The sequence below is a fragment of the Cervus canadensis genome, chromosome 11, assembly GCF_019320065.1.
Source record: "Cervus canadensis isolate Bull #8, Minnesota chromosome 11, ASM1932006v1, whole genome shotgun sequence".
Lineage (NCBI taxonomy): Eukaryota > Metazoa > Chordata > Mammalia > Artiodactyla > Cervidae > Cervus > Cervus canadensis.
The window spans coordinates 51,582,253-51,605,441 of record NC_057396.1 but is presented as its reverse complement, the minus strand read 5'-3'; the positions used below and the strand labels follow the sequence as shown (position 1 = coordinate 51,605,441).

The 23,189-nt window shown below is 55.6% G+C and overlaps 2 protein-coding genes across 3 annotated transcripts in view; both read right to left on the bottom strand.

The window, feature by feature from the left end:
• Window positions 1-23,189, bottom strand: part of CAPN5 (calpain 5) — a 55,637-nt gene that overhangs the window by 17,871 nt on the left and 14,577 nt on the right. For both annotated transcript variants that reach the window (XM_043482152.1, XM_043482151.1), the window contains exons 2-3: window positions 22,024-22,248; window positions 14,197-14,328 (exon numbers count right to left, since the gene is read on the bottom strand). In XM_043482152.1, the coding sequence (XP_043338087.1) occupies window positions 14,197-14,328; window positions 22,024-22,188 (297 nt within the window). In that variant the 5' untranslated portion in view covers window positions 22,189-22,248. The remainder of the gene's footprint in view (window positions 1-14,196; window positions 14,329-22,023; window positions 22,249-23,189) is intronic.
• Window positions 4,450-7,999, bottom strand: LOC122450017 (olfactory marker protein). Its single transcript, XM_043482153.1, has one exon. It carries the CDS (start codon window positions 7,768-7,770, stop codon window positions 7,279-7,281), a length of 492 nt encoding a protein of 163 aa, XP_043338088.1. The 5' UTR covers window positions 7,771-7,999; the 3' UTR covers window positions 4,450-7,278.

The window sequence follows — 23,189 nt, the reverse complement described above, 5'->3', positions numbered from 1 at the left end:
TCTAGACCAGGGGTCCTAACTCCCTGACCATGGACCAGTGCCATGGCCTATTATGAACCAGGCCACACATCAGGAGTGGCAGGCCCGCGAGTGACATGTCCATCTGTATTGATGAGCCACCCATGAAGGCCTCCCTGATGGCTCAGCAGTAAAGAATCCACCTGCAATGCAGGAGATGCGGATTCGATCCCTGAGTGGGGAAGATCCCCGGAGGATGAAATGGCAACCTACTCCAGTATTCTTGCTTGGAAGAAAATTTCCATGGACAGAGCAGGCTAGTGGACTGCAGTCCATGGGGTCACAAAGTCAAGACACGACTGAGTGATTAAGCACGTGAACATCCATAGCTTGCATTACCACCTGTGAGCTCCGCCTCCTGTCAGATCAGGGGCGGCATTAGATTCTCACAGGAGCGAGAACCCTGCTGTAATGAACCTGAATCACCCTGTAACCATCTCCCCTCCACCCCATCCATGGAACAATTGTCTTCCACGAAACAGATCCCTCGTGCCAAAAAAATTGGGGACCGCTGCTCTAGACTACATCCGGTCATGCAAGAAATCAAGGAGGTAATCAAAATATTAAGGACCAATCTGAAGAAGCTCCTACTAGCCATAGATGGGCCAAGCTGAGCAGCCATAAGGACAATGACTGTGATGAGTGAAAACACATCCAACATGTTCAAATTCATGAGATCATGATGATGCTAATACAAACAAATAATTAGTCACTAGTGGAGGGTGGCAAGGAATCAACTGATTTTTTTGAAACTGGAAAGTGAAGGGGGAAAAAAAAATCCTGACTTTTCTATACAGTGTTATAAAATAACCACTGTAACCAACAGTATTTTAAAGATGAAGGGAGGCCTTTATCTGGCGATGAATCCCAGCTAAGAAAAGAGGAAGAAATTAAGAATATCACCCTCCTACTCTCTTGCAACCACTGACAAATGATGGATTTAGGCAATCATGGCTTCTAACCTCCACTTAGGAATGTGGATGGTTTCCATGTCACAGAAGAGAGAGACAATCAGAGATGATGTACCTCCTGAGAGACCTTCGCTCATGAAGCAGTTGCGCCAAAAACATTGTGCCTGAACCTTATCATGCCCCCAGAGGTAAGTCCCACCTCACAGGAAATGCAGAGTACAAACATTAGTCAACACCCTGAAAACATAGCCTGCAAAATCTAGATGGTTGGAAACTCCACAGGATAAGTGAGATGTCTTCAGCAAATAAATTGCAAGGGAAATAAACATGAAAAGATGAAGGAGAACCACCAGACTGAAGTAATGACCTTTGTTTGGATATGATTCAAACTGTAAAACATCCATGCAACCATTTATGACACAAACTGGAAATCAGAACTTTTGCCGGATATTTGATGGTGGTAAGGAATTACTGTAAAATTATTTCAGCTACGTTACAGTATTATGATTATGGGGTTTTGCTTTGTTTCGAACAAGTCCTTATCTTTCAGAGATGCATCCAGAAATATTTACAGAGGAAATGATATGCTGCCTCAGGAGAGAGGGTTGTGGTGGCTCAGACGGTAAAGAATCCACCTGCAATGCAGGAGACCAGGGTTCAATCTCTGGGTCAGGAAGATTTCGTGGAGCAGGGAATGGCAACCCACTTCAGTATTCTTGTCTGGAGAATTCCATGGACAGAGGAGCCTGACGGGCTACAGTCCAAGGGGTCACAAAGAGTCAGACGCAACTGAGCTACTAACACACTAGGGGAGAGAGGTCTGCGGAGGAAACAAAGATCAACCATGAGTTAGCAATTGCTGAGATGGAGCGACGGACACAGGGGCTCACTAGGCTGTCTCCCTGCTCTCGAGTGTCTACAGCTGAAAAGCTCCATTGCCATGGACACCAGCTCCCTGGCCCAGTATTCAAAGCCCTGCAGGCAGCTCTCAGCTTCACCCCTGAACATTGCCTCCCTCAGGCCCCACAGGAATCTACACCCTGGGATGTAGATTCCGGGGTGTAGATTCAGGCAGGACACCTCAGCCTGGAACAGGTGGCTCCCTCTGCTGGCCACACCCCAGATCGCATCCCTCAGGGGCCAGCAGAGCAGCAGCTGGCAGGGGCCTCCTGACCCCACCTTCTCCTTGGGCACAGGCAGGCAGCCCCTCCTCCAAGCTCCTTCCCACGTGGCCAGGCCCAGCTCCACAGCTGGCTGTCTTCCCAGGAGGAAAATCTGCAAGTGCTGGCCGCAGCGAGACCCTGGCCAGCTGGGGAGTTTGTGCACGCTAGTGGTACGAAAGAAAAAAGAAAACGGAATTGGTTTTCCTAAGAGAGCGCTCTAAAATGGGGCTGGGAGGTCACTGAGCAAGTGTGACTTATGCATGCCTCTGCCCACATGGAATCTGAACTTTGACCACTTCTTGTTTTAATGCAGCCATCCAGAACGTCTGCCCAGTGTTCCAGAAACTCAAGATATTTATTGGATACTTTACCCTAAAACAACTCGTGACAGTCTAGCCCTTGAGAACAAATACTTCCTTTAACAATCTTATGGCTTTTGCCTTTACAAGCCCCTGACTTTCTCTTCCCTGGAACACTCCTTCAGTTCTATCTAACACTGTGTCTCCCAAGGAGTCCACATCTACCTACTCTCCTTCCAAGACTGTCTGTAAGCACTAAAATGTATCAACTGTGGAGGACTGTGCACACATGAGGGGTCATCCCTGCTGGTGTGTGGGGTACATGATGTGTGCAACCTTGGGGTAACCTGGTCAACCTCCCTCCCAAGAGGAGAAAGGAAAACCTTGGCAACAGCCCACTGCGCAGATGGGAAAAACAAGGCCTGAAAGGGCTGAGCTACCTCCTTGGGCTGACGAGGCAGTGAGGCAAGAGCTCAGTGGGATTGCAAGCAACCTCACACATAGGTGGCCCTAATGGTAAATAATCCTCCTGCCAATCCAAGAGACATAAGAGACATGGGTTCGACCCCTGGGTCGGAAAGATCCCCTGGAGGAGGGCACAGCAATCCACTCCAGGATTTCTGTCTGGAGAATCCCATGGACGGAGGAGCCTAGTGGGGCTACAGTCCATAGGATCGCAAAGAGTCAGAAACTACTGAAGCGACTCAGCATGCACACTCATTCAGCCACCCACTGCAGAATCACCCAGAAACTTCAAAGCCTCCCTGATGGGTGTGCCCCAGTGCCCCTTGCCTGGCACCTGGACTCCTCCCCCTTTCCTTATTGGGGCTTCCCCTGAGGGAGTCCCACCCAGACCCAAGTGGCTGGGTTCAAATCCTGCTGGACTCTGGGCCAGTGAGTGAACGCCCATGTGTGAGTACACAGAAGCATGCATGTGTATGTGAAAGTCAGTATGTGCATCAGTGTGCTTCTGTGCAAGTGTGTGTGCGCGCGTGTGTGTGTCTGCTCCTGTGGCAGAGAGGGAACACCCTACAGATTTCTGCCTGCGACCCCAGCCACGGTGGGTTTCCTGCATTCATTACCCAACTCGGGTGAGGTGAGCCACAGGCCTCAAAACGAACGAGCCCCTGGTTCTTCTGAGCATCTGAAGTTTCTCAATTCTCAGCTTCTGATTTCAAGAGTCTCAAACTCCTGAGTTTCAGATGCCATGACAAGAAGAGGCCAGGAAGATGGGTAACCCCCACCACTACCCCCTTGGGAGGAGAGCCCCGTGGCTCACCACCCAGAGAGCAGGGCGCTAATATACCAGCAGGGGGCGCTGAGGAATCCCTGTTCACAAGAGTGGGCCCAGCCAGATACTCAGACAGAGCCCTGGGCGGCCCCCTCCCGCAGGGCTCCCAGGCTAGACTGGAGGGCTGGAGGTCCCCTCCACTGGGCCCTTCTGAGCCCGGTGACGTGAAGAGACTCCACTCCACAAGCCCACTCTCTCCAACCAGAGCAGGCCTGGACCCTGCCCGTGCCTCCACCTCACTGCGCTGCCGGCTGCTGTGCTGCCTCAGGCAATGCACCTCACCTCTCGGCACCGTGCGCTCTTCCTCAGTAAACACGTTCCTCTCACTCTCCTCTCAGAATCACTGTGAAAAGTGGGACCCCGTGTCTGCAGTGACTGAGAAAATATTTACAATGAGCAGACCCAGAGAGGAAGCCCGTGTGCCACTCAGGAAGCTCAGCACTTCGCTAACTCATTTCTTCTTCACAACGACCCTACACGGGAGGTACCATTATAAGCTGCCACAGAATGGCAGATGAGAAAACAGACTCAAAAATGGTCTCCTGGGGTCACAGAGGTGGTGGCTGGTAGCAGGGCCCCTCACACTATCTTACCCTGGCTCAGCAGGAGTCATGAGCTCAGGAAACAGCAGGTCTGCTGCTGGGAGTTCCTCACGGGTTCCTTGGAAAGTGTGTCCTCACTTCACATTCCCTGCCCTCCTCCCAGTCCAGTCTTGGAAGCAGAACCAGGCCTTCTACTGCTGCTCCCTGGGGGGCGGGAGAGTTGGCTTCCTCTCTCGGTTTCCAGCCCCCCGCCCCCCCCCCACACACACCTCCCAGAAGCATCTTCAGGAGTGGATGGAGGCTGTGGCTGGATGGTGGGGCTTGGGGAAGAGGCTGCTCTGGGCAGGGCTCTGGGGTGGAGGAAGACAGGGCTGCGAGACCTGCCTGGGGGTTGTTCTGAAGCAAAACCCGAAGAGTGGCCTCTGAAGCGAGGCCTGACCTTGTCTCTGGAGAGAAACCAGCCTCGCCTGGGGCCTGAGCCCTCCGGTGGGATGGGGGCATCACCCCTGCCCATTCCAGGGGGCCAGTGTCCATGGGGTCAAAGGTCCACAGATCCAGAGCTTGGTTCACATATACACCCTCCCTGGCCCTCCACACCCGCTGTGACTTCAGGCAAGCAGCTTCCTCCTTGGGCTTCTGTTGTCACTGTCCAAACACTGAGTGAGGGGCAGGCTCAGTTGGGGCACTAAGGCGTCATGGTGACATGGGCCTTATCCGGTCAGCGGGGCAGGAATGCAAGGGCTTCACGGAAGCAGGCTGTTCCCTTTAGAAAGTCTGAGGCTGGGGGAGAAACAAGGCCTGCCTGAGGACAGGCAGCAAATCAGTGACCGAAGCCAGATGAAACCTGGGCACAGGCCTGACCCTACCTACCCCTGAGCCACTCTCCTGTCCCATCTGCCCCCTGCCCAGCCACCCTGCAAGGGAGGGAGACTCAAGATGGAGCCTGACTTGGTGAGTTCTCCCCATCCCCTCTCGGCGCCCCCTGCCTCCCTGAGGCCTCACACGTAGGCTGGTCTGGGAACCACTGGAGAAAAAACTGTCAGGGGTGTTGGTTCCCGGCTGGGTGTCAGGGCACCTGGTTTCAAAGTCCATCCTGACATCTGATCTTGGGCCAGTCACCTGCCTGGTCGGGGACTCGTCCCTGAAAGCAGCAGCAGGAGGAGAGGGCAGGACTGTGGAGAGGGCCCAGGGAGGGGGTGGCTCCTGACGAGAGAACGCACACCACGAGGCGGGGCACACAGGCTTTATTGGGGACGCACAGTGGCCACGGCAGAGGCACTCACGCCTGCGTGGGGCAGACGTGGTGGGGGTACAAGCAGGCTGCACCAAGAGGGTCCCCAGAGCTGCGGGGAGAGGTCAAGCAAAGACAGAAGGGCTGCGCCATCCGCCGGGGTCTGGCCTCCAGGCTCTCTCGGAGTCAGCAGAGAGCACTCAGGACTCCTGGCATGTCCCGGAATAGACCCCTGAGCCTTGAGTTAGGACGGACCATTGCTCACATCACATCAAACTTTCCAGTGAAGAATCCTACTCCAGCTGCTTCCACTTGCCTGCCCTACCAGCAGCGCCGATCACTGGGGTTGGCTCTCACCCTCCATCTCTCACTGCCTCTGTTCCCAGGGCCCTCCAACCCCTCGACAGCTCTGCCTCTTGAGCAAATTATCACAGGCTCATCCCTGACCAAAAAAAAAAAGAGGGGATGGCCTGGAGATACCTCCTGAAGCGCCCTTGGCTGATGCCAGAACTCTGGGCCTGTGTAGTGAGGCGTGGGGGCTGGAACTGAATCTGCTGGCAACTGTGCCTCAGTTTCCCTCTCTGGTGAGTGGGTTGCGCCCAGCAACCTCTGAGGCCAGTGTTCCACCATCACACCATGCTGCCACCCCCAGCCCATTTCTGACCATCAGCTGTCACAACTGCTCTCCCAGGCCATGTCCATCCCCACCCTTTGCCTCCACCAAAGATGCCACACTGGGACGATGTGCTCACCATCTTCCAACAGTCACCCAGGAAGAGCCTGACATCCCAGCAAGCCCCAGAGATGCTACTGCCTCCAGCTCCAGGGCTCTGGACCCATCTATCCAGCTCCCCCCACCCTGGCAGAGGGAAATCTGCTTACTATACTGCTCCCCACTTCACTGCATGAACCTCTCCCAGCTCAGAAGCACCCTGTCCCCAGTGCCACCTGATCAAGCTCCTGCTAAAGGCCACCAGGCAACCAGCTGGGTGACTATATGATAGATCATCTAGAGTCAGACTTGTTCACAGGGCAGGTACAGAATATATCCAAATGAACATAGCATGATCCCTCTTGACATACATGTATATGTATAGATAGACAGATGTCCCCCTTCACTTCTCCCCTCCTGAAGTCATTCTCAGAAGAACAAGAGTTGGTCTGCACAGCCCCCAGCATGCCAGCCACTCCCCATGCCCAAATCAGCCCCCACGGCACCCCGGCCGGATGTGTTAAGAGTAAGGTGTCGTGGGACCACACAAGGTACCCAGAGAAGCGCCTTCCTGGGTTCTCGAGCTGGGTGTTCACGTCCGGACACGGACTCCAGGGAAAGGCTTTGTGGCCAGGAGGGCAGCAAATGCCTGTTTGCCAGACTCTCCAAGGAGGCTACTCTGTCGTCTCTGCCTCTCTGTCTCTGGAGGAAGCCGGAAGGCTGGTTCTTTAGTTATGTCTCTCTCTGCCTGTTGCTGATTCTATCTTGGTCTCTCTCAGTTTCTCCCAGCGATGGAGCAGACAGAAGGCAATCTCCCATGGCCTCTCATCTTCCCACACTGGCCCGGACCAGGCCACCACGGTCTACAGCAGAAGCAGTGGCAGCCAGCTTAGCTTCTAGACTACAAAGAGTTTGCATCTTCCTCCCATGAGCGGGGAGCGTCAGCACCAGGGAAAGGAGAGGAGGAAGGACGCAGGCTCCGGCCGGCCAAGCAAGTACAGGCCAGTAGCTAGAAGATAATGTCCCCAAACACACACCTGGGGGGGGGGAGGGGGAGGTGCAGGGAGCAGGCAAGTGGGCAAGGGGAGGGGGTGGCAACCAGCTGCTGCCATCAGAGTTGGTTAAAGACCACGGAAGCCTTGAGGTTGGCGGGCTCGAGGCCCTCGCTGAAGGTGATGAGGAAGTACATGACCTTGCGTATCTTGGCCAGGTCGGACAGGCGCTCCCCGAACTCCAGGGCGTCGGCCTCATTCCAGTCCATGACCTCCGAGTCCTCCTTGCGCCAGAAGATGGCCGCGGGGTCGAGCAGCTGCCGCGTCATGAGGTTGGTGAGGTCGGGCGTCCAGTTCTGGGAGGTGCCCGTGATGGTGACCTTGCCCGGCTGGTCCAGCACGACGTCCCAGCGCTCAAACTGCAGCCTGTGCTGCTGGATGAAGTCAATGCGGTACACGGACTCGGCCGGCCGCAGCAGCTTCTCGCCATCCTGGCGCTTCTGCCCGCGCTGCTTCAGGCTCTCCACGCGCAGCCGCATCTGCTTGGTCAGGTCCCGGTCCAGGACTAAAGGCATGCTGAGCTGCGAAGGCTTCGGCTCGTCCTCCGCCATGGCCCACTTGCTACTGCTGCTGATGCCGCCTCCAACGTCTGGGAGCTGAGTGGACTGGGGCTCACCGCCGAGGCAAGAGGCCACCAAAGAGGGGCCCCGCCTCCCCTACTGACCCTCCCCTTGCCTCGCCCCCTTTGCCACTGGCTCTTCCCTGCCCCACCCAGTCTTCCAAACGGGGTGCCTAGGAGGGCGGGATCCCCAATGCCATCTCCTCTGCTCGTCGCAGAAGTGGTAACGGAGGCGCTGCAGGCAGGCAGGACAGCGCAGGCTCCTCGGGGACCAACTGCTGATGTCAATTGCTGTGGCAACCGCCCTGGCTACCACGGATGGGCCGGGAGCTGACTTGTTGTGAAGAGGGAGCATTGCTTACAGGCAGTAAAAGGGCCAGAGGTGGGGGGCCAGTGCTCACGGTGGGGAGAGGCTGAAGAACCGCTGGCCGGAGTCGGGGGGTGGGGAACAAGTACCAGAGGGGCCCACCAATTTGAGATTTGGCAACCCATTCCAGTATCCTTGCCTGGAGAATTCCATGGACAGAGGAGCCTGGTGGGCTACCGTCCGTGGGATTACAAAGAGCAGACACGATTGAGAGACTAATACTTTCACACTTTTCACTTCACTAAGCCAAACCTCGAAGCCCTCCTCGACACAGCCTTACCTTTACCCCTCCACACCCAATTGCCAAGGCCTTCTCCTCCCCAGCCCAGCTAGGGGTCTCTCACCTAGACTCATGTTCTCAAACTTTAGGGAGCATCACAGTCACCTGCAGGACTTAAAACACAGTTTGCTGGGCCCCACCCCAGACTTTCAGATTTAATCTGTCTCTGATGAGGCCTGAGAATCTGTGTTTCATCCCAGGTGATGCTGCTGCTGCTGCTAGTCCAGGAACTGTGTTCTGAGAATCACTGACCCAGTCTACAGCCATACCACCCTGAATGCACCTGATCTCATCTGATCTCGGAAGCTAAGCAGAGTCAGGCCTGGTTAGTACTTGGATGGGAGAATCACTGACCCAGATGATTCCTGCCTGCTGGCCCTGCCTCAGCCCTGCACTGCATGGCAACCGCATGCCCAGAAATCTCCTCTACTAAAATCCCACCACTTATTACACCTGTATCAAGCCTCAGTTTCCCCCAGGAGGCTTAAGGCGGTGGAAGAATCTGAGAAATGTTTATATGCTCAGTACCTGAGGGGGAACCAGGAGCTCCGCTATTATATGTGGGCAAACGTAAGAAATGGAGTATGTGAGTGTAGTTGGGGGTGGGGTGAGGGAGAAGGGAAACTGCCATGACATGCCACACAGAGAGAGGACAGAAGCACAGGCCAAAGTGTAATAACTGAGAACAATCAAGGGTCTAGTGGACCACATGTGTGTTCAGTCGCTTTAGTTGTGTCTGACTCACTGCGACACCATAGACTGTAGTCCTCCAGGCTCCTCTGTCCATGGGATTCTCCAGGCAAGAATTCTGGCCTGGGTTGCCATGCCCTCTTCCAGGGGATCTTCCCAACCCAGAGATCAAGCCTGGGTCTCCTGAATTACAGGCAAATTCTTCACCACTAAGGCACCGGGGAGGCCCCTGGTGGACCACAAGCATTTTGCTGTTTAGTCACTCAGTCATGTCCAACTCTTTGCGACACCATGGACTGCAGCACACCAGGCCTGCTTGTCCCTCACCATCTCCTGGAGCTTGCTCAAACTCATGAGCATTGAGTCAGTGATGCCATCCAACCATCTCATCCTCTGTTGGCCCCTTCTCCTCCCACCTTCAATCTTTCCCAGCATCAGGATCTTTTCCAATGAGTCAGTTCTTCACATCAGGTGGCCAAAGTATTGGAGTTTCAGCTTCAGCATCAGTCCTTCCAATGAACATTCAGGACTGATTTCCTTTAGGATGGACTGGTTGGATCTCCTTGCAGTCCAAGGGATGGACTCTCAAGAGTCTCCTCCAACACCACAGTTCAAAAGTATCAATTCTTCAGCACTCAGCCTTTTTTATGGTCCAACTCTCACATGACTACTGGAAAAACCATAGCTTTGACTAGACGGACCTTTGTTGGCAAAGTAATGTCTCTGCTTTTCAATATGCTGTCTAGGTTGGTCATAGCTTTTCTTCCAAGCAGCAAGCGTCTTTTAATTTCATGGCTGCTGTCACCATTTGCAGTGATTTTGGAGCCCAAGAAAATAAAATCTCTCACTATTTCCATTGTTTCCCCATCTATTTGCCATGAAGTGATGAGACTAGATGCTATGATCTTCATTTTTTGAATGTTGAGTTTTTAAACCAGCTTTTTCACTCCTCTTTCACTTTTATCAAGAGGCTCTTTAGTTCTTCTTCACTTTCTGCCATAAGGATAGTGTCATCTGCATATCTGAGATTGTTGATATTTCTCTCAGCAATCTTGATTCCAGCTTGTGCTTCATCCAGCCCGGCAGTTCACATGATGTACTCTGCATATAAGTTAAATAAGCAGGGTGAAAATATACAGTTTTGTTGTATTCCTTTCCCAATTTTGAACCAGTTCATTGTTCCATGTCTGGTTCTAACTGTTGCTTCTTGACCTGCATACAGATTTCTCAGGAGGCAGGTAAGGTGGTCTGGTATTCCCATCTCTTGAAGAATTTTCCAGTTTGTTGTGATCCACACAGTCAAAAGCTTTAGTGTAGTCAATGGAGCATAAATAGATGTTTTTCTGGAATTCTCTTGCTTTTTCTATGATCCAATGGATGTTAGCAATTTGATCTCTGGTTCTGCTCCCTTTTCTAAATCCAGCTTGAACATCTGGAAGTTCTTCGTCCACATACTGTTGAAGACTAGCTTGGAGAATTTTGAGCGTTACTTTGCTAGCATGTGAAATGAATGCACCTGTGTGGTAGTAAGAACATTCTTTGACATTGCCCTTCCTTGGGACTGGAGTGAAAATTGACTTCTTCCAGTCCTGTGGCACCTACTGAGTTTTCCAAATTTGCTGGCAAATTGGTACCTACCCCTGGTACCCACAATGGTACAGGCAGAGTTGGTGCTCAGTTTCCACGCGGTGAATGAACTGCCATATGCTAAAGGGCAGGAATTGCTCAGATAGCAGTGCAGGTGTGGGAGGGAAAACATTTTTAAATGGAACCAAAAGACTGCTCAGGCTTCCCAGGTGGCACTCGTGGTAAAGAACCTGCCTGCCAATGCAGGAACTATAAGAAACGCAGGTTCCATCTCTGGGTCGGGAAGATCCCCTGGAAGAGGGCATGGCAACCCACTCCAGTATGCGTGCCTGGAGAATCTCATGGACAGAGGAGCCCGGCGAGCTACAGTCCATGGGGTTGCACAGAGTCAGACACGGCTGAAGTGACTTAGCACACACAAAAGACTGCTCAACCCTGCCACCAGGTGCCTCCCGCAGGCCCTGGCCCAGGATGCCCAGCTCCCACCACTCACTCTCAGACACCCAGGCACCCCACTGAGTTTCTCCTCCTGCTCTACTTCGGCCAGGGAGGCAGCTGACTCCTCCTGGGCCCAGGCACCCTACGGCTCAGCACAGGGATCAAAGCTGCCCCTGCGCCCAAGCCAGGCTCCCGGGGAGGTGACCTCACCTGGCGTGGGCCAGGCCAGGCTGATGGCAAATGCCCCACTCTCCTCTCACATCCTGACTTCTGGTCCACAAAACCTGGTCACCTGAAGTCCACTGCCCTGCCCTCAGGGAACGCGTAGTCATGTTGTGGAGGCAATAATGCCCCCACTAAGGATCCCATGGGGTGGGGGCTGCTGCTGTCAAGATGCGTCCAGCAGAACAGAGAAACAGATGGGAGCCCAGAGGAGGGGCGCCAGATGGGCTGGGCATTTAATGCACACAGGTTGCCACTACATGCCATGGGCTTACCCCCATTGCCACCCCATGAGTTCCTTTAACCCCACCACCACCCTGGGGACTGGAAAGATCAGGTTTACACAGAGGTCACAGGCAGGAATGTGACCCGCCCCAGGTCACACAACTAGCAAGAAACCCAACCAAAATCAAACCCAGGTTTGGCTGGTTCAAATCATGTGCCTGTTGGCCCCAGGCTCTGTCCAATACGAGAGGTAAAGGGGTGGCTTCCTGGAGGAGGGGGCATGTGTGTCAAGGGCATGATGTGCCTGCATCTGAGGCTCAGCACCCCCAGAGTGTGAGGCGGGAGAGGTAGCAGGGGTGCACCCCACCCCATTACATGAAGAAAACAGGGCGGGGCAGGGGAGGCCCTGCAGGGCAACCGGCCCAGCAAGTGAGGGGTGACAACAAACAGGGCCCAGTCAGCAGGGACAGGGCGGGAGGCAAGAAACAGTAATGAGCTCCCCCGGGCCTCGTGCCTCCTGCCAGGACCCAGGGGCTGTCACCACAGCAGCACCAGAAGGCAGAGTGCAATTAGTCTGGTGCGGCCCACCCTGCCCCAACCTCCCAGGGACCCAAGCTCGTGGAGATTCCACCCCCGAAGCCTCCAGACCAGCCCGGTGGGTGCCCTGAAACACCCTGCAGGAAGAACCTGCAGCCCAGAGATAAACACAGGCCTGCCCGCGGTCACACAGCATCAATGACAAGCCTCTTGCCTGCGGGTCCAGGGCCCCTTTTTCCGCTTACTAGGTGGGGAGCTTCACCAGGGGCCAGGCCCAGAGCAGGGTCCATAGAGAGCTGGGGCTTCTCTCTACAAATAACCAGACAGCCCATTCCCCGGGAAGGACACAGGGGACCAGGCTCCGGCCCCACTGCAGGCCCCCAGGAAGCCTGAGACAGCAAGGCCCGCTGCGGGGCTGCTTGTCAGCCATGAGGTCCAACAGTCGGGGGAAGGGCTGGGTTCTCAAAACTTTCTTGAGCCCGCTCTGTGCCAGGCTCCTGCTGGGCTCAGAGAGAAGATATAAGTTAGACCAGCTCTGCCCCTGGGGAGCTCACCTCAAGAGGGGAGATCAAAGATAAACAGGCAATTACAGGGCAAGGGGAAGGTGTGGGGCCAGCCCCACGGGTTCCCAAGCGCCACCGCCAGCCCCAGACTGAGCCCTACCTAGCTTGGAGGCTGCGCACCTTGTTCTGGGTTCAGAGCAGGGGGCTGGAGCCTGGAGGGGTAGAGGGAGGGCAACTCTCCCCCCAGAGAACAGCTCCGGGCCCCCACCCTCTCTGGGCCATGAGGCTCTCAGAGGCCCTTCCAGCTCGGATGCCCCCTGACCGCCCACGTCAACAGGTCTCAGTAGCGGCCTCTGCCGAGGGCCCTAGGGCAAAAAACTTCCCGTATCCCACAGGACCACTGGGGCCAGGTCCCAGGCATGCCCGCTCAGGGTGGCTTTGAGAGGTCACACCCCTGTTCAGAAGACATGACAACAGGACGCCTACGACAGTCCCAGCCTAGGGCGAGGACACGGCGCCCTCTGAAGGCTGAGGGACGATGTGGGACGAGAACAGACACCTGCTCCTTGCACCCTGCTTGCACCCATGATGGGAATCTGAATTATCACAGCACTGGCTCCCGCAGGCACCACTCCCAGCACCGCACTGTGCAAGGCCCTTTAAGGACAGTACCTCGTTCCACCCTCACAGCTGCCCGAGACGGAGCTACTGTGATACCCCAACTTTTTGGATGAGTAACCTGAGGTTAATTATAAAGCTACGAAATGGCGAGGCTGGGACTTCCACCTGAGCCCGGAAGACTCAGGTGCCCGGTGCTCTTAAGCCCTGCTCTACAGAAAAAGCAGGAAGGATAGGAATGAGAAATGGGCAATGACTTGTATTTCCTGGCGTGGGAACCCAGGAGGCAGTCCCTGTCAATGATTCTTTAGCAATCACAGCTCCAGCCTCCCAGCCTCCCCACCTTCCCTGGAGGGAACACTGTTGGATTTAAGAGCTGCACCACCAAATGCATCCACAAGAGGGCGAAGTGTCGGGACCTTGAGCCCATTCTTTGCACCCGAAAACCCGATCATCCTGGTCCAGAACATCGGCTGCTTGGAACCATGAATCACGACACGGGATTGTCTGCATCACTCCCGCTGAACAAGTGAGAAGAGTGAGGCCCTGAGAAGGACAAGGACTGGCCAAGGTACACAGCAGGTCCTGACAGGGGTCTCCTGAGCTCCAGGTAGTGGAGGCTCCACACGACACATGATTCAGACAGTTCCCACATTTCATAGGTGCCTATTCTGTCAAGTGGCTGCAGGGACACTGTGGGCCCCCGAAGAGTCACAAGGAGATGTGTCAGAACTGGGAGCTATACATTCCCAGCACCCACCCCTGAGTGGCGGGGGAGGGGAAGGCAATTCTGAGGTTCAGCCAATATTGGGGAGCCCCGACATCACCCCACCCCCGCTCAGGTTGTCATCAAGTCTCACCTAGTCATTCAGGCCCCACCTCCCCCATCTTGTGGTGAGGGCGCCAGGCTGGCTAAGTCTCCCCAGCACCCCCACCCTACCCAGGCCTCACCTTTTGCCATAGTGACTCGCGGGAAGCGAGGGATGAACAGGCCGCCACAAACCAGCAGTTGCCCACCTGGCCCTGGTGCAGGTCGTGGGAGCTGATGCCGTCCACAAAGAGGCGGGGGTCGTCGCAGATGTCCTGCGGAGAAGCCGAGAGGAGACCTCAGTGTCTGCGTGGGAGATCCGCCGGCCTGCCCTGGACAACTGGGGCCCTGGGTCAAGTCTCTCCAAACCCAGCTTCCCCCAGGGCCGCTCTGAAAGCCCCTCTCCCCTCCCCTGGCTCTGTTCCTCTGCCAGAGTCTGGGTGATGAGCAAATGCTGTGGAAGGATGTCGGGGGCCTGGAGCAGGGCCACCACCTTCCTCCTGCCCCCTGCGGTCTTCCCTGACCAGCAAGGACTAGTGTCCATCATCCGCCAGCACCAGCAGCCCTATGGGCCCATCCCTGCCAGCTCTCGGGGGCCCACCATCACCAGGTGGGGCGAGGTACAGGGCAGAAACACACCAAAATGACACATGATGAGTGCAAAGGGCGGAGGGAAGTGGGGAGACAGACGACCATGCCAGAGCCCATGTGGGCACATCCTCAGACTCTCATCTGACATTCACCCCAACCACGCAGTGTGGCCTTTGTTTTGTTTTCATTTTATTTCTTTTTTAATGTTTTTTTTATTGTGGTAAAAGTCACACAATATAAAACATAGCATTTTAACAATATTTAACTGTTCAGTGGCATTAAATACATTCACACTGCTGGGCAACTTTCACTATCATCCATCTCCCGGATTTTTCACCTTCCTAAACTGAAACTCTAGCCTCGTTAAACACTTAACTCCCCATCCCCCCTCTCCATCCCACCACCTGGCCCCTGGGGCATCTACCAATGTACTTTCTGACTCTATGAATTTGACTCTTGTAGATACCGCGTATAAATGTGGCATTGCTATTCCATTTTATGGATGAGGAATGGAGGTTCAGAGAGAAGCAGTGATTTTCAAGGGCACACAGCAAGCCAAAGCCAAGCAGAACTGAGCAGATATACCCAGAGTTCCCAGAGTGCCTCCCCAGACCCCTCCTCCTCACCCATCAGCCTCTTCACTCCACTGCTTGCTCTCCAAGGGGAGATGGGGAGGTGCCACAATAGGGGGTGGGGGAGGTAAACACTGAGGCATGCCTTCCTCCCTGCTGGCACCGTGATCTATCCTTACCATGCATGGTCCTGAGAGGTGGGCACTGTGCTCATTTTACAGATGAGGAAACTGAGGCCCAGACAGGTTGAACAACATGCCCCAGCCACATAGCACAAGCCTGCTTTCACTTCAGTGGCTGCTCCTAAACCAGTTCAGTATTCACAGAGCTATTGAGGTCCTACCACAAGTAGCCAGCAGAGGGTAGCAGAGTCAGGAAGACAGATTTCAAATTCCTGCTGTGCAATTTTGGGCCAATGGCTCAACCTCTCTGAGCCTCCGTTTCCTGCCCTGTGCAAAAGGAAGCAGACAATTATGCTTGCAGGGCTTTGTAAGGACTCCACAGGTCACAGAGGCAGGGGGAAAGTGAAAGTGAAAGTGTTAGTCACTCAGTCGTGTCTCTTTGTGTCTCCATGGACTGTAGCCCACCATGCTCCACTGTCCATGAAATTCTCCAGGCAAGAATACTGAAGTGGGTTGAGACAGGGGAACATGGGGCAAAGAGCTATCAGCTCTCACTAAGGTGTTCAGGACTTCTGTTGCCACCTCTGCCTGGGAAAATGAAGAGTTTGGCAGGGCCGGACTGAGGACATGAGCACTCCAGATGGGATTTCAGGGTGACCCAGGGCCAAGCTGCAAGGCAGCTCCCCCAGAGTACGGACCGACCATGGACTGCGGGATGCCACAGGTCTGAGTAACACTGACCCAGGTCATGGAAGCCCAGTGAGTCTGGAAACACAGTGAGCTCTCGGGAAGCCCTCCTTGTCTTATCTCCCAGGCCCAGCCCAGCATGCTGAGCCTAGCCAGAGGAAGCCATGACTCAGCATCTGCCTCCCTGGGGTCAGCAGGACAAGTGTGGAGGGAGGCTTCATACCTGGAGGACCCAGTCATATCCCCACCATGGGAAGAGACAGCTGCTGCCTGGCATCCCAGGAAGTGATCTCCAAGGCACCCCTCCCCCTGCTGGGCCCTGCCCAGAGACAGGATCACCCATTCCACAGACGAGGATGCCAAGGTCCGGCAGCAGGCGGTGACGTGCAGGGTCACGGGGCAAGTGGACAGATGAGACAAGCCTAGCTCTTGGGACAGAGCTCTCCTCCCCACTAAGCCGCACCTCCAAGGCAGCCTGTGGGCGGGTCTAGCCACCCCCTGCCTGGCCCTCCCGCCCCAGAACAGGGCTCTGGCTGCTGGGAGAGACTGAGCTTGGGGGGTCAGGAGTCCTGGTTCCAGTCTCAGCCTTGCCCTGACTCACTGTGAGGGAGCACAGGCCGGGGGCAAACCCTCCAGTCCGGGAGGGAGCAGAGAGGAGGAGGTGGTCTAGGGTGTGTTCCCAATACCAGGAGAGGCATGGGTCTGCCAGCTTAAGACAGAGAAACCACTAGAAGTTGGAGGCACCTGGGGCCACCTTGGGACACCCTGAACGGAACAATCAGAAACAGCTGCAATGACTGGGCACCAGCTGTGTGCCTAGCTTGCAGAACAACCCTGTGAGATAGGTATGGTTAACATCTCCAACTTACAGATGAGGAAACCAAGGCGCAGAGATTAAGTCATTTGTGAAAGGCCATGGCGGAAGAGGTGAACTGAGACTCCAGTCCAGTTAGCTCCGGAGCCTCCATCTGGACCAGGACTTGTGAGTGACAAAGCCACTGTCCCTTCCCCATCCCCCTGCACCTGTCCTTAGCCCAGTGTGGGGGACTTGCTATATGGCAATGAGACCAAGGGGTCAGGGGCAGCACAGACCCTCACCCTTGTCACTATAGGGCCTGACTTCTCAAGACCCATGTTTGTCCTCCGACCTGTCCTGGGCCATCAGCTAGACACAGAGCACAGAGCCAGTAATAAAATCCCCAGTCCACAGGCAGAGCCCTGGAGGAGGAGAAGTCTGAGGGTAGCCCTCCACGTGAGCCCAGCAGTGATAGCAGGAACACGGGGAGAGATCAGAGGAGACTGCCTGGAGGTGGTGACGCTGGTAGAGCAGGGAGGGCTCCAGAGGGGAATGGAATGGAAACTCCTAATGCCCCCAAGACAGGATCTGGCCACAGCCTGGGCACAGATGCCGCTTCTGACAACATCAGCCACCTGTGCTCCCTCCCATCGCTGCCCACACTGAGGTTCACCTTGGAGTCTCCCCCACCAGCCTGCAAGCTCCAGGGCAGGACCCAGGCCTGGCTCTGCCCACCACCAGTGTCAGGGACAGGGCGTGGCAGGTTCTGGGCCAGGCCACCTCTAGGGCTGGGATGACCGCTCCTCTGTGGTCAATGGACCTCTCTCTGGGGCCCAGCCCCCTGCTCCTGTGGTCACCTCTTGGTCCCTCCCAGCCTATTAGACCACCTCCACAGGACTCAGGTCACAGTCCATAATCACCTCCTCCCTGAACTGGAACTTCAGGTTCCCAGGCCTGGTGTAGAAGGAGAGGGGCAGCTAGTCAGCAGGTCCAGGGCACCTTCAGCCCCTCTGCCCTCACCCCTTCTCATCGTCCATCCACCTTTACCCCGGTCACCTCCCTCCTGGAATCTAAGATCACAGCCGGAATCGATTAGACACGCGGGGAAGCTGAGGCCCAGGAAAAAAGCGGGACCTCTGCCTGGGATAGAAAACAGGGCAGGGGTTCCAGCTGTGCCCTGTCACCTCTGCCACAGGCCGCCTCCCCAGCCTATGCACCCCACCCCCACCTCCTACGGCAACCCCCTCCTCAAAGGCCACCCCACATGTGCCCAGGAGGGGTCGTTCCCAGGCAGGGCAGAGGCCCAGGTGGCTGGACTCAGCACAAACTGCTCATCTCATGTCATGAAGGAGCCTACTGCTCAGCGCAGCCAGGGAGCGGGGTCTTCTCCACTGCTGGTGTGAGTCTGAGCCCCAGACACAGGGCTGAGACCACCCGGCCACCCTGCGAGAATCTGGGGGGTCCCAAAACTGACGTCTGTTTGTGGGACCCCGATTGGTCCCCTTCTTGATTCCAAAGGACCTGAGGCTTATCCCCAGAGACTGGGGAAGGCAGAGCACGGGGGGACATGGCGGGGTCTACCCCACAGGGAGGAGACGCGCGGAACTAAGGCCTTGGGCCTGAGGAAAGGGGAAGCCCCCCTCCATCTACCCATCCATCCCCTTGGGATTCCCCCTGAGTCATAGGCCCTCTCCTCCAGTCTCTTATCTCTTCTTATCTCCCCAGTTAGTTCCCTGAGGGAGGCGCCCAGCAAATGTTTATTAAATGGTAAAGAACCAAGAAACACTGGAGCTGGGAGGAGGAGGAGGAAGGTGTGGGCTGAGGCAGCTGCCTTGGGTGGGACTGAATCGGACCAGAGAGCCCACAGGAGGTGGGGCTTCCGAGCAGGACCGACTCTGGGTCCCTGACACCAGGCTCGCTGGAGCAGGTGGTCGAGGGCAGGAAGTCTGTCATCCGCCTCCAGTGTGTCTAATAGCACAAGTTCCTCAAGACTCTTAATCTCCAGACCCAGGTGAAGGAAGAACTCCTCCCCATTCACAGAGCAGGCAGCCAAGGCCCTGGGAGGAAAGTGACTCGTTCACGGTCACACCTCCGGGAGGGCAGGGCCGAGGCCATCTGGCCCCAAGGCCAGCTTCCTCATTCCATTTTGGGAGAAAGAGGATGGAGGCTGGCAGGCAGGGTGTCTGACTGAGGAGATCCCCCAAGAGCAGGAAGGCCACAATACCAGACTAAGGACACCAGACTCACGTCTAGAGAAGGAGCTGGGGGTGAGACGGGAGTGAACGGCTTCCCCCGGGCCTTCCAGAAAGGTGGGGTTTTGTTCTATTTGTAAACAGTCAGGTCACAGGACCCAGGAAGTCGAACTCCATAGAAACGTGGCTGCTTCGGGCCAAAGTCCATCTCACTGGCCCAGGGCCAAACAGCTGGGAGTTAATGGTCACCCCACTGGGCTGGCCCCGCCACACGCACCCAAGGCAAGGGCACGGCTTCCGGCTGCACCAGCCCCGTGTCCTGCGTCCTGTCCATGGAGCAAGGCTGCCTACACACGCCCATCCCTCAAACCCAGGTCCACGCCGTCTCACCCCCTCATTGCACACCACTCAGCAAGTGCCTGGCCCCGAGCTGCCTTCCAACCTGGAACTGACCCCCACAGCTACCCCTGCGCCCCACTCTATCACCTCCTTCTCAGTACCAAGCACCACACGCTGCCTGTCACCCGCCTCCACATCCAGCCCTCGACAGGCAGGGCAGCTCTGTTCCTCCTCTTTGCATGTCTACGGAGGACTGGGCACCAAGCCCGGTGAGGAAGGCAGTGCGACAGTGTGCACGGCAGGGCTCCCGAACTGGCAGGCAGAGGAGCCCAGAGAGGGCAGGTGACTCCGCCAGGGTCACGCAGCAAGAGGCTGCTGAGCCCAGGCAGCCTGGCGTTTCCTCTTCTCACTGTATCAAGCCCAACCATCCCCGGTCATGCCTCAGCAGCTTCCTTCCAGAGCCACAAGATCCAAAATGCCTGGGTGACGGCCAGAGGGCAGGAGAGGGTCAGGAGGCGGGCCGTGAGGGAGTGGGGTGAGAGGAGGGCAGAGGGCTCCAGTGTCTCCCCTGCCACAAAAGCCTCACAAAGGCCTTTTGAGGCCGGTCTCCTTCCCCACCCACCAAACAGAGAGGAGGGAGGAGGCATGGGGGTTGGGGGTGCGCCAAGGACAGGAGTCCCAGGCCAGGCCAGGAGGCAGCTGGGAGCTCGGAGAACCAAGGCAATGCAGCTCACGGGGTGGAAGTCCCCGGGGCAGTAGGGAGGCTCTCTCTGGAAGTGGGCAGGTGGGCCGGGGAGGCAGGACTGCTGGGTCCCCGCCTGGCTCTGCTCCTGGCTCCCTGAGGGATCGAGGCATGTGCCCACCCTTTTGGACTCAGTTTCCCTACCTCGCAAGTATCCTAGTCCAAGAAAACAGGATTTTCTGCCTTGGAAGGGACTTGAGAGCCTAGCCTATGAGAGGAACATTAAAAACTAAATTTCACTTTCCCCAAATGTCCAGGGGGCTGGAGGGAACTTCGTAAAGTGCAAATCTGCCCGTGAAAATGCTGCTGAGTCTGGCCTGTGATTCCCGCTGCCTCAGAGCACAGCTGCCCTGGCTCAGCTCCACCAACCCCAGGACCCTGCACCTCCTCTCCCCTTACTCCCTCCCCACGCTAGTCCCAAACAAGCCTGAGGACTTCAAGCTCAGGTCTTTCTCACACCATACCCTCTCACCCTTCAGCTCTGCGTGCCTCCTCTGAGTACCGGACAGGGGGAGTCTCCCTGGCTCCAGGCACCCAGGTCCATCACCGTCTCCAGCACTGAGACCCTCTGGTGCGAACAACCCTCAGTGTCACCAGCACAGCCACGGGGAGGGGACCTGGGGCGGTGGCCTTCAGCAGCCTCTCGGTCGTCACCCAGGCCCCTGGGGCACCCACTCTCACACTCAGGAATCATGGTTAAAGAGGATGAGGTCATGCCATGAGGCCAGATACTTCTGTTCAACACATTCCAGCCTCAGCAACCCAGGCCAAGACAGAGGGAGCCACCAGCCAGATGCTCCATAATTCACCGATTCCAACAGTAATGACGACAGCTGTCTTATGGGTGCCAGGCCCCGTGCCAGACTTTCATGCATCATCTCTTTAAATGCTCACAACAACTCTATGCAGTACTTTTATTTTTTACTACTACTATTATTACTGATTAACCATCGTAATAAAATGCTTTCCATGTACAGCAAAATCACTATGACAATAATCAGCAAAGTAAATTCCTTCTACTTGAATGTCACTCTAATCATACTAGAAAAAGTCACATCCACATCACCTCATTTTTATCCCAAAAACAACCCTGGGAGGAGGGTGGCAGAACAGAGGGCCCCACCTCCCTCATAAGGAAGCTGAGGCCCAGGGAAGGGGCAAGATCCTGGCTGGGCAGTGGTGGCTACAGAACTGGGGGCCATTCTCCTGACTCCCTTAAACTAAAAGACACGTGCTCCTTGGAAGGAAAGCTGTGACAAACCTAGACAGCGTAATAAAAAGCAGAGCCATCACTTTGCTGACAAAGGTCCTTGTAGTCAAAGCTACGGTTTTTCCAGTAGTGGTGCCTGGATGTGAGAGTCAGACCATAAAGAAGGCTGAGCACTAAAGAATCAATGCTTTCGAACTGTAGTGCTAGAGAAGACTCTTGAGAGTCCTTTGGACAGCAAGGAGATCAAACCAATCAATCCTAAAGGAAATCAACCCTGAATATTCATTAGAAGGACTGATGCTGAAGCTGAAGCTCTAATATTTTGGCCACCTGATACAAACGGTCGACTCATTGGAAAAGATCCTGATGCTGGGAAAAATTGAAGGCAGAAGAAGAGGACAACAGAGGATAAGATGGTTGGATGGCATCACTGACTCAGTGGACATGAATTTGAGCAAACTAGGAGATAGTGAAGGACAGGGCAGCCTGGCATGCTGCAGTCCATGGGGTTGCAAAGAATTGGACACGACTGAGCAACTGAACAACTCCTGGCTCCCTATCCAGATGCAATCTGACAGCAGACAGGCCCTGTGTCAGCCCCTCCACTTTCTGCATCACCTGGGGCCTTGGAGTGACCCCTCCCAGCCATCCACTGTCCCTTGCAGGCTAGGTGGGTCTAGGCCTGCCTGCCTCAGCTCCAGTTCAGACCAGACACTGACCTTGGGCCGCTTCCACCTAACGGTGGGCCCTGGGCTGCCCTTATAGTAGAGCGAGTCGTCAGTGGCGGGGAAGTTGGGGTCCTCGAAGAGCACCTTCCTGCGCAGACAGGCCCGTTTCAGGGCCGAGTAGTTCTGGTCCTCGTAGGGCTTCACGCAGGAGAACATGGTGGATGCTGCCTCGGGAGGCGAGGCCAAGACGGGGCAGCAGAGGGCAGCTCCAGGCACCTGTAAGAACAGAAGATCAGAAGGTCATCACTTCCTGAGAACTCGAGGCCCGTGGGACCCTGAAGGAGGAGGTCCCCGAGTACTCCCTCCCCAACACCCTGGGAAGTGGGCATCTTCATCCCCATTGTGTGAGCCAGAATTGAGGCTCAGAGAGGGGGAGAGACCTACGTCACAGCTGGTACAAGTAGAGTGGGAAGAGGAATGACTAGCCTGACTCCACAGCCTGAATTTCCTTATTTGTGATGCTCAGTGGTGACTCCAGGCCCACAGGCCAACGGGGTGCAAACACAATGGCGATCAGGGCTGCCTGGACGCACCCATGTCCTCCCTTTCTTTGTTCCACCAGCCTTTCTAGACCTCCCAGGCAGAGTCAGACTAGTGGTGATCCAGCAGCCCCCTGGCTGATGTCACACCCTCAGGAAGTGTTGTTAGTCGCTCAGTCGTGTGTGATTCTTTGCGACCCCATGAACTGTAGCCTGCAGGACCCTCTGTCCATGCAATTCTCCAAGCAAGAACACTGGAGTAGGTTACCATTTCCTTCTCCAGGAGGTCTTCCTGATCCAGGGATCAAACATGGGTCTCCTATATTGACAGGCAGATTCTTTACGTCTGAGCCACCAGGGAAGCCCCCAGAGTCACGAGATCATCTCTCTCCTGTGTGGAAAACCCTCGGCCCTGGAGACCCCTTCAGCCGTCAATCAGTCACTTCGCCTCCTCCCTCCAGGGCTCTGCCTTCTTAACCGCACTTCTGGAATCAAGGTTTCCAGTCCCGTAGGGAGCACTCTCCTTAATCCTGGTGACCTTGCCTCCCCTGAGGACCCTCAACCTCACCTTGTGACCTGCCAATTCCAAAGCCAGATTCTCCCACACAGCCTCCCAGACCCTGGAGCACCTCACACATCTGAACAGTCAGTCTCCCCTTCCTGGAATTCAAGGGTATC

Coding starts and splice junctions, on each gene's coding strand:
- LOC122450017 (XM_043482153.1), bottom strand. CDS start 7,770: ATGGCGGAGGACGAGCCGAAGCCTTCGCAGCTCAGCATGCCTTTAGTC.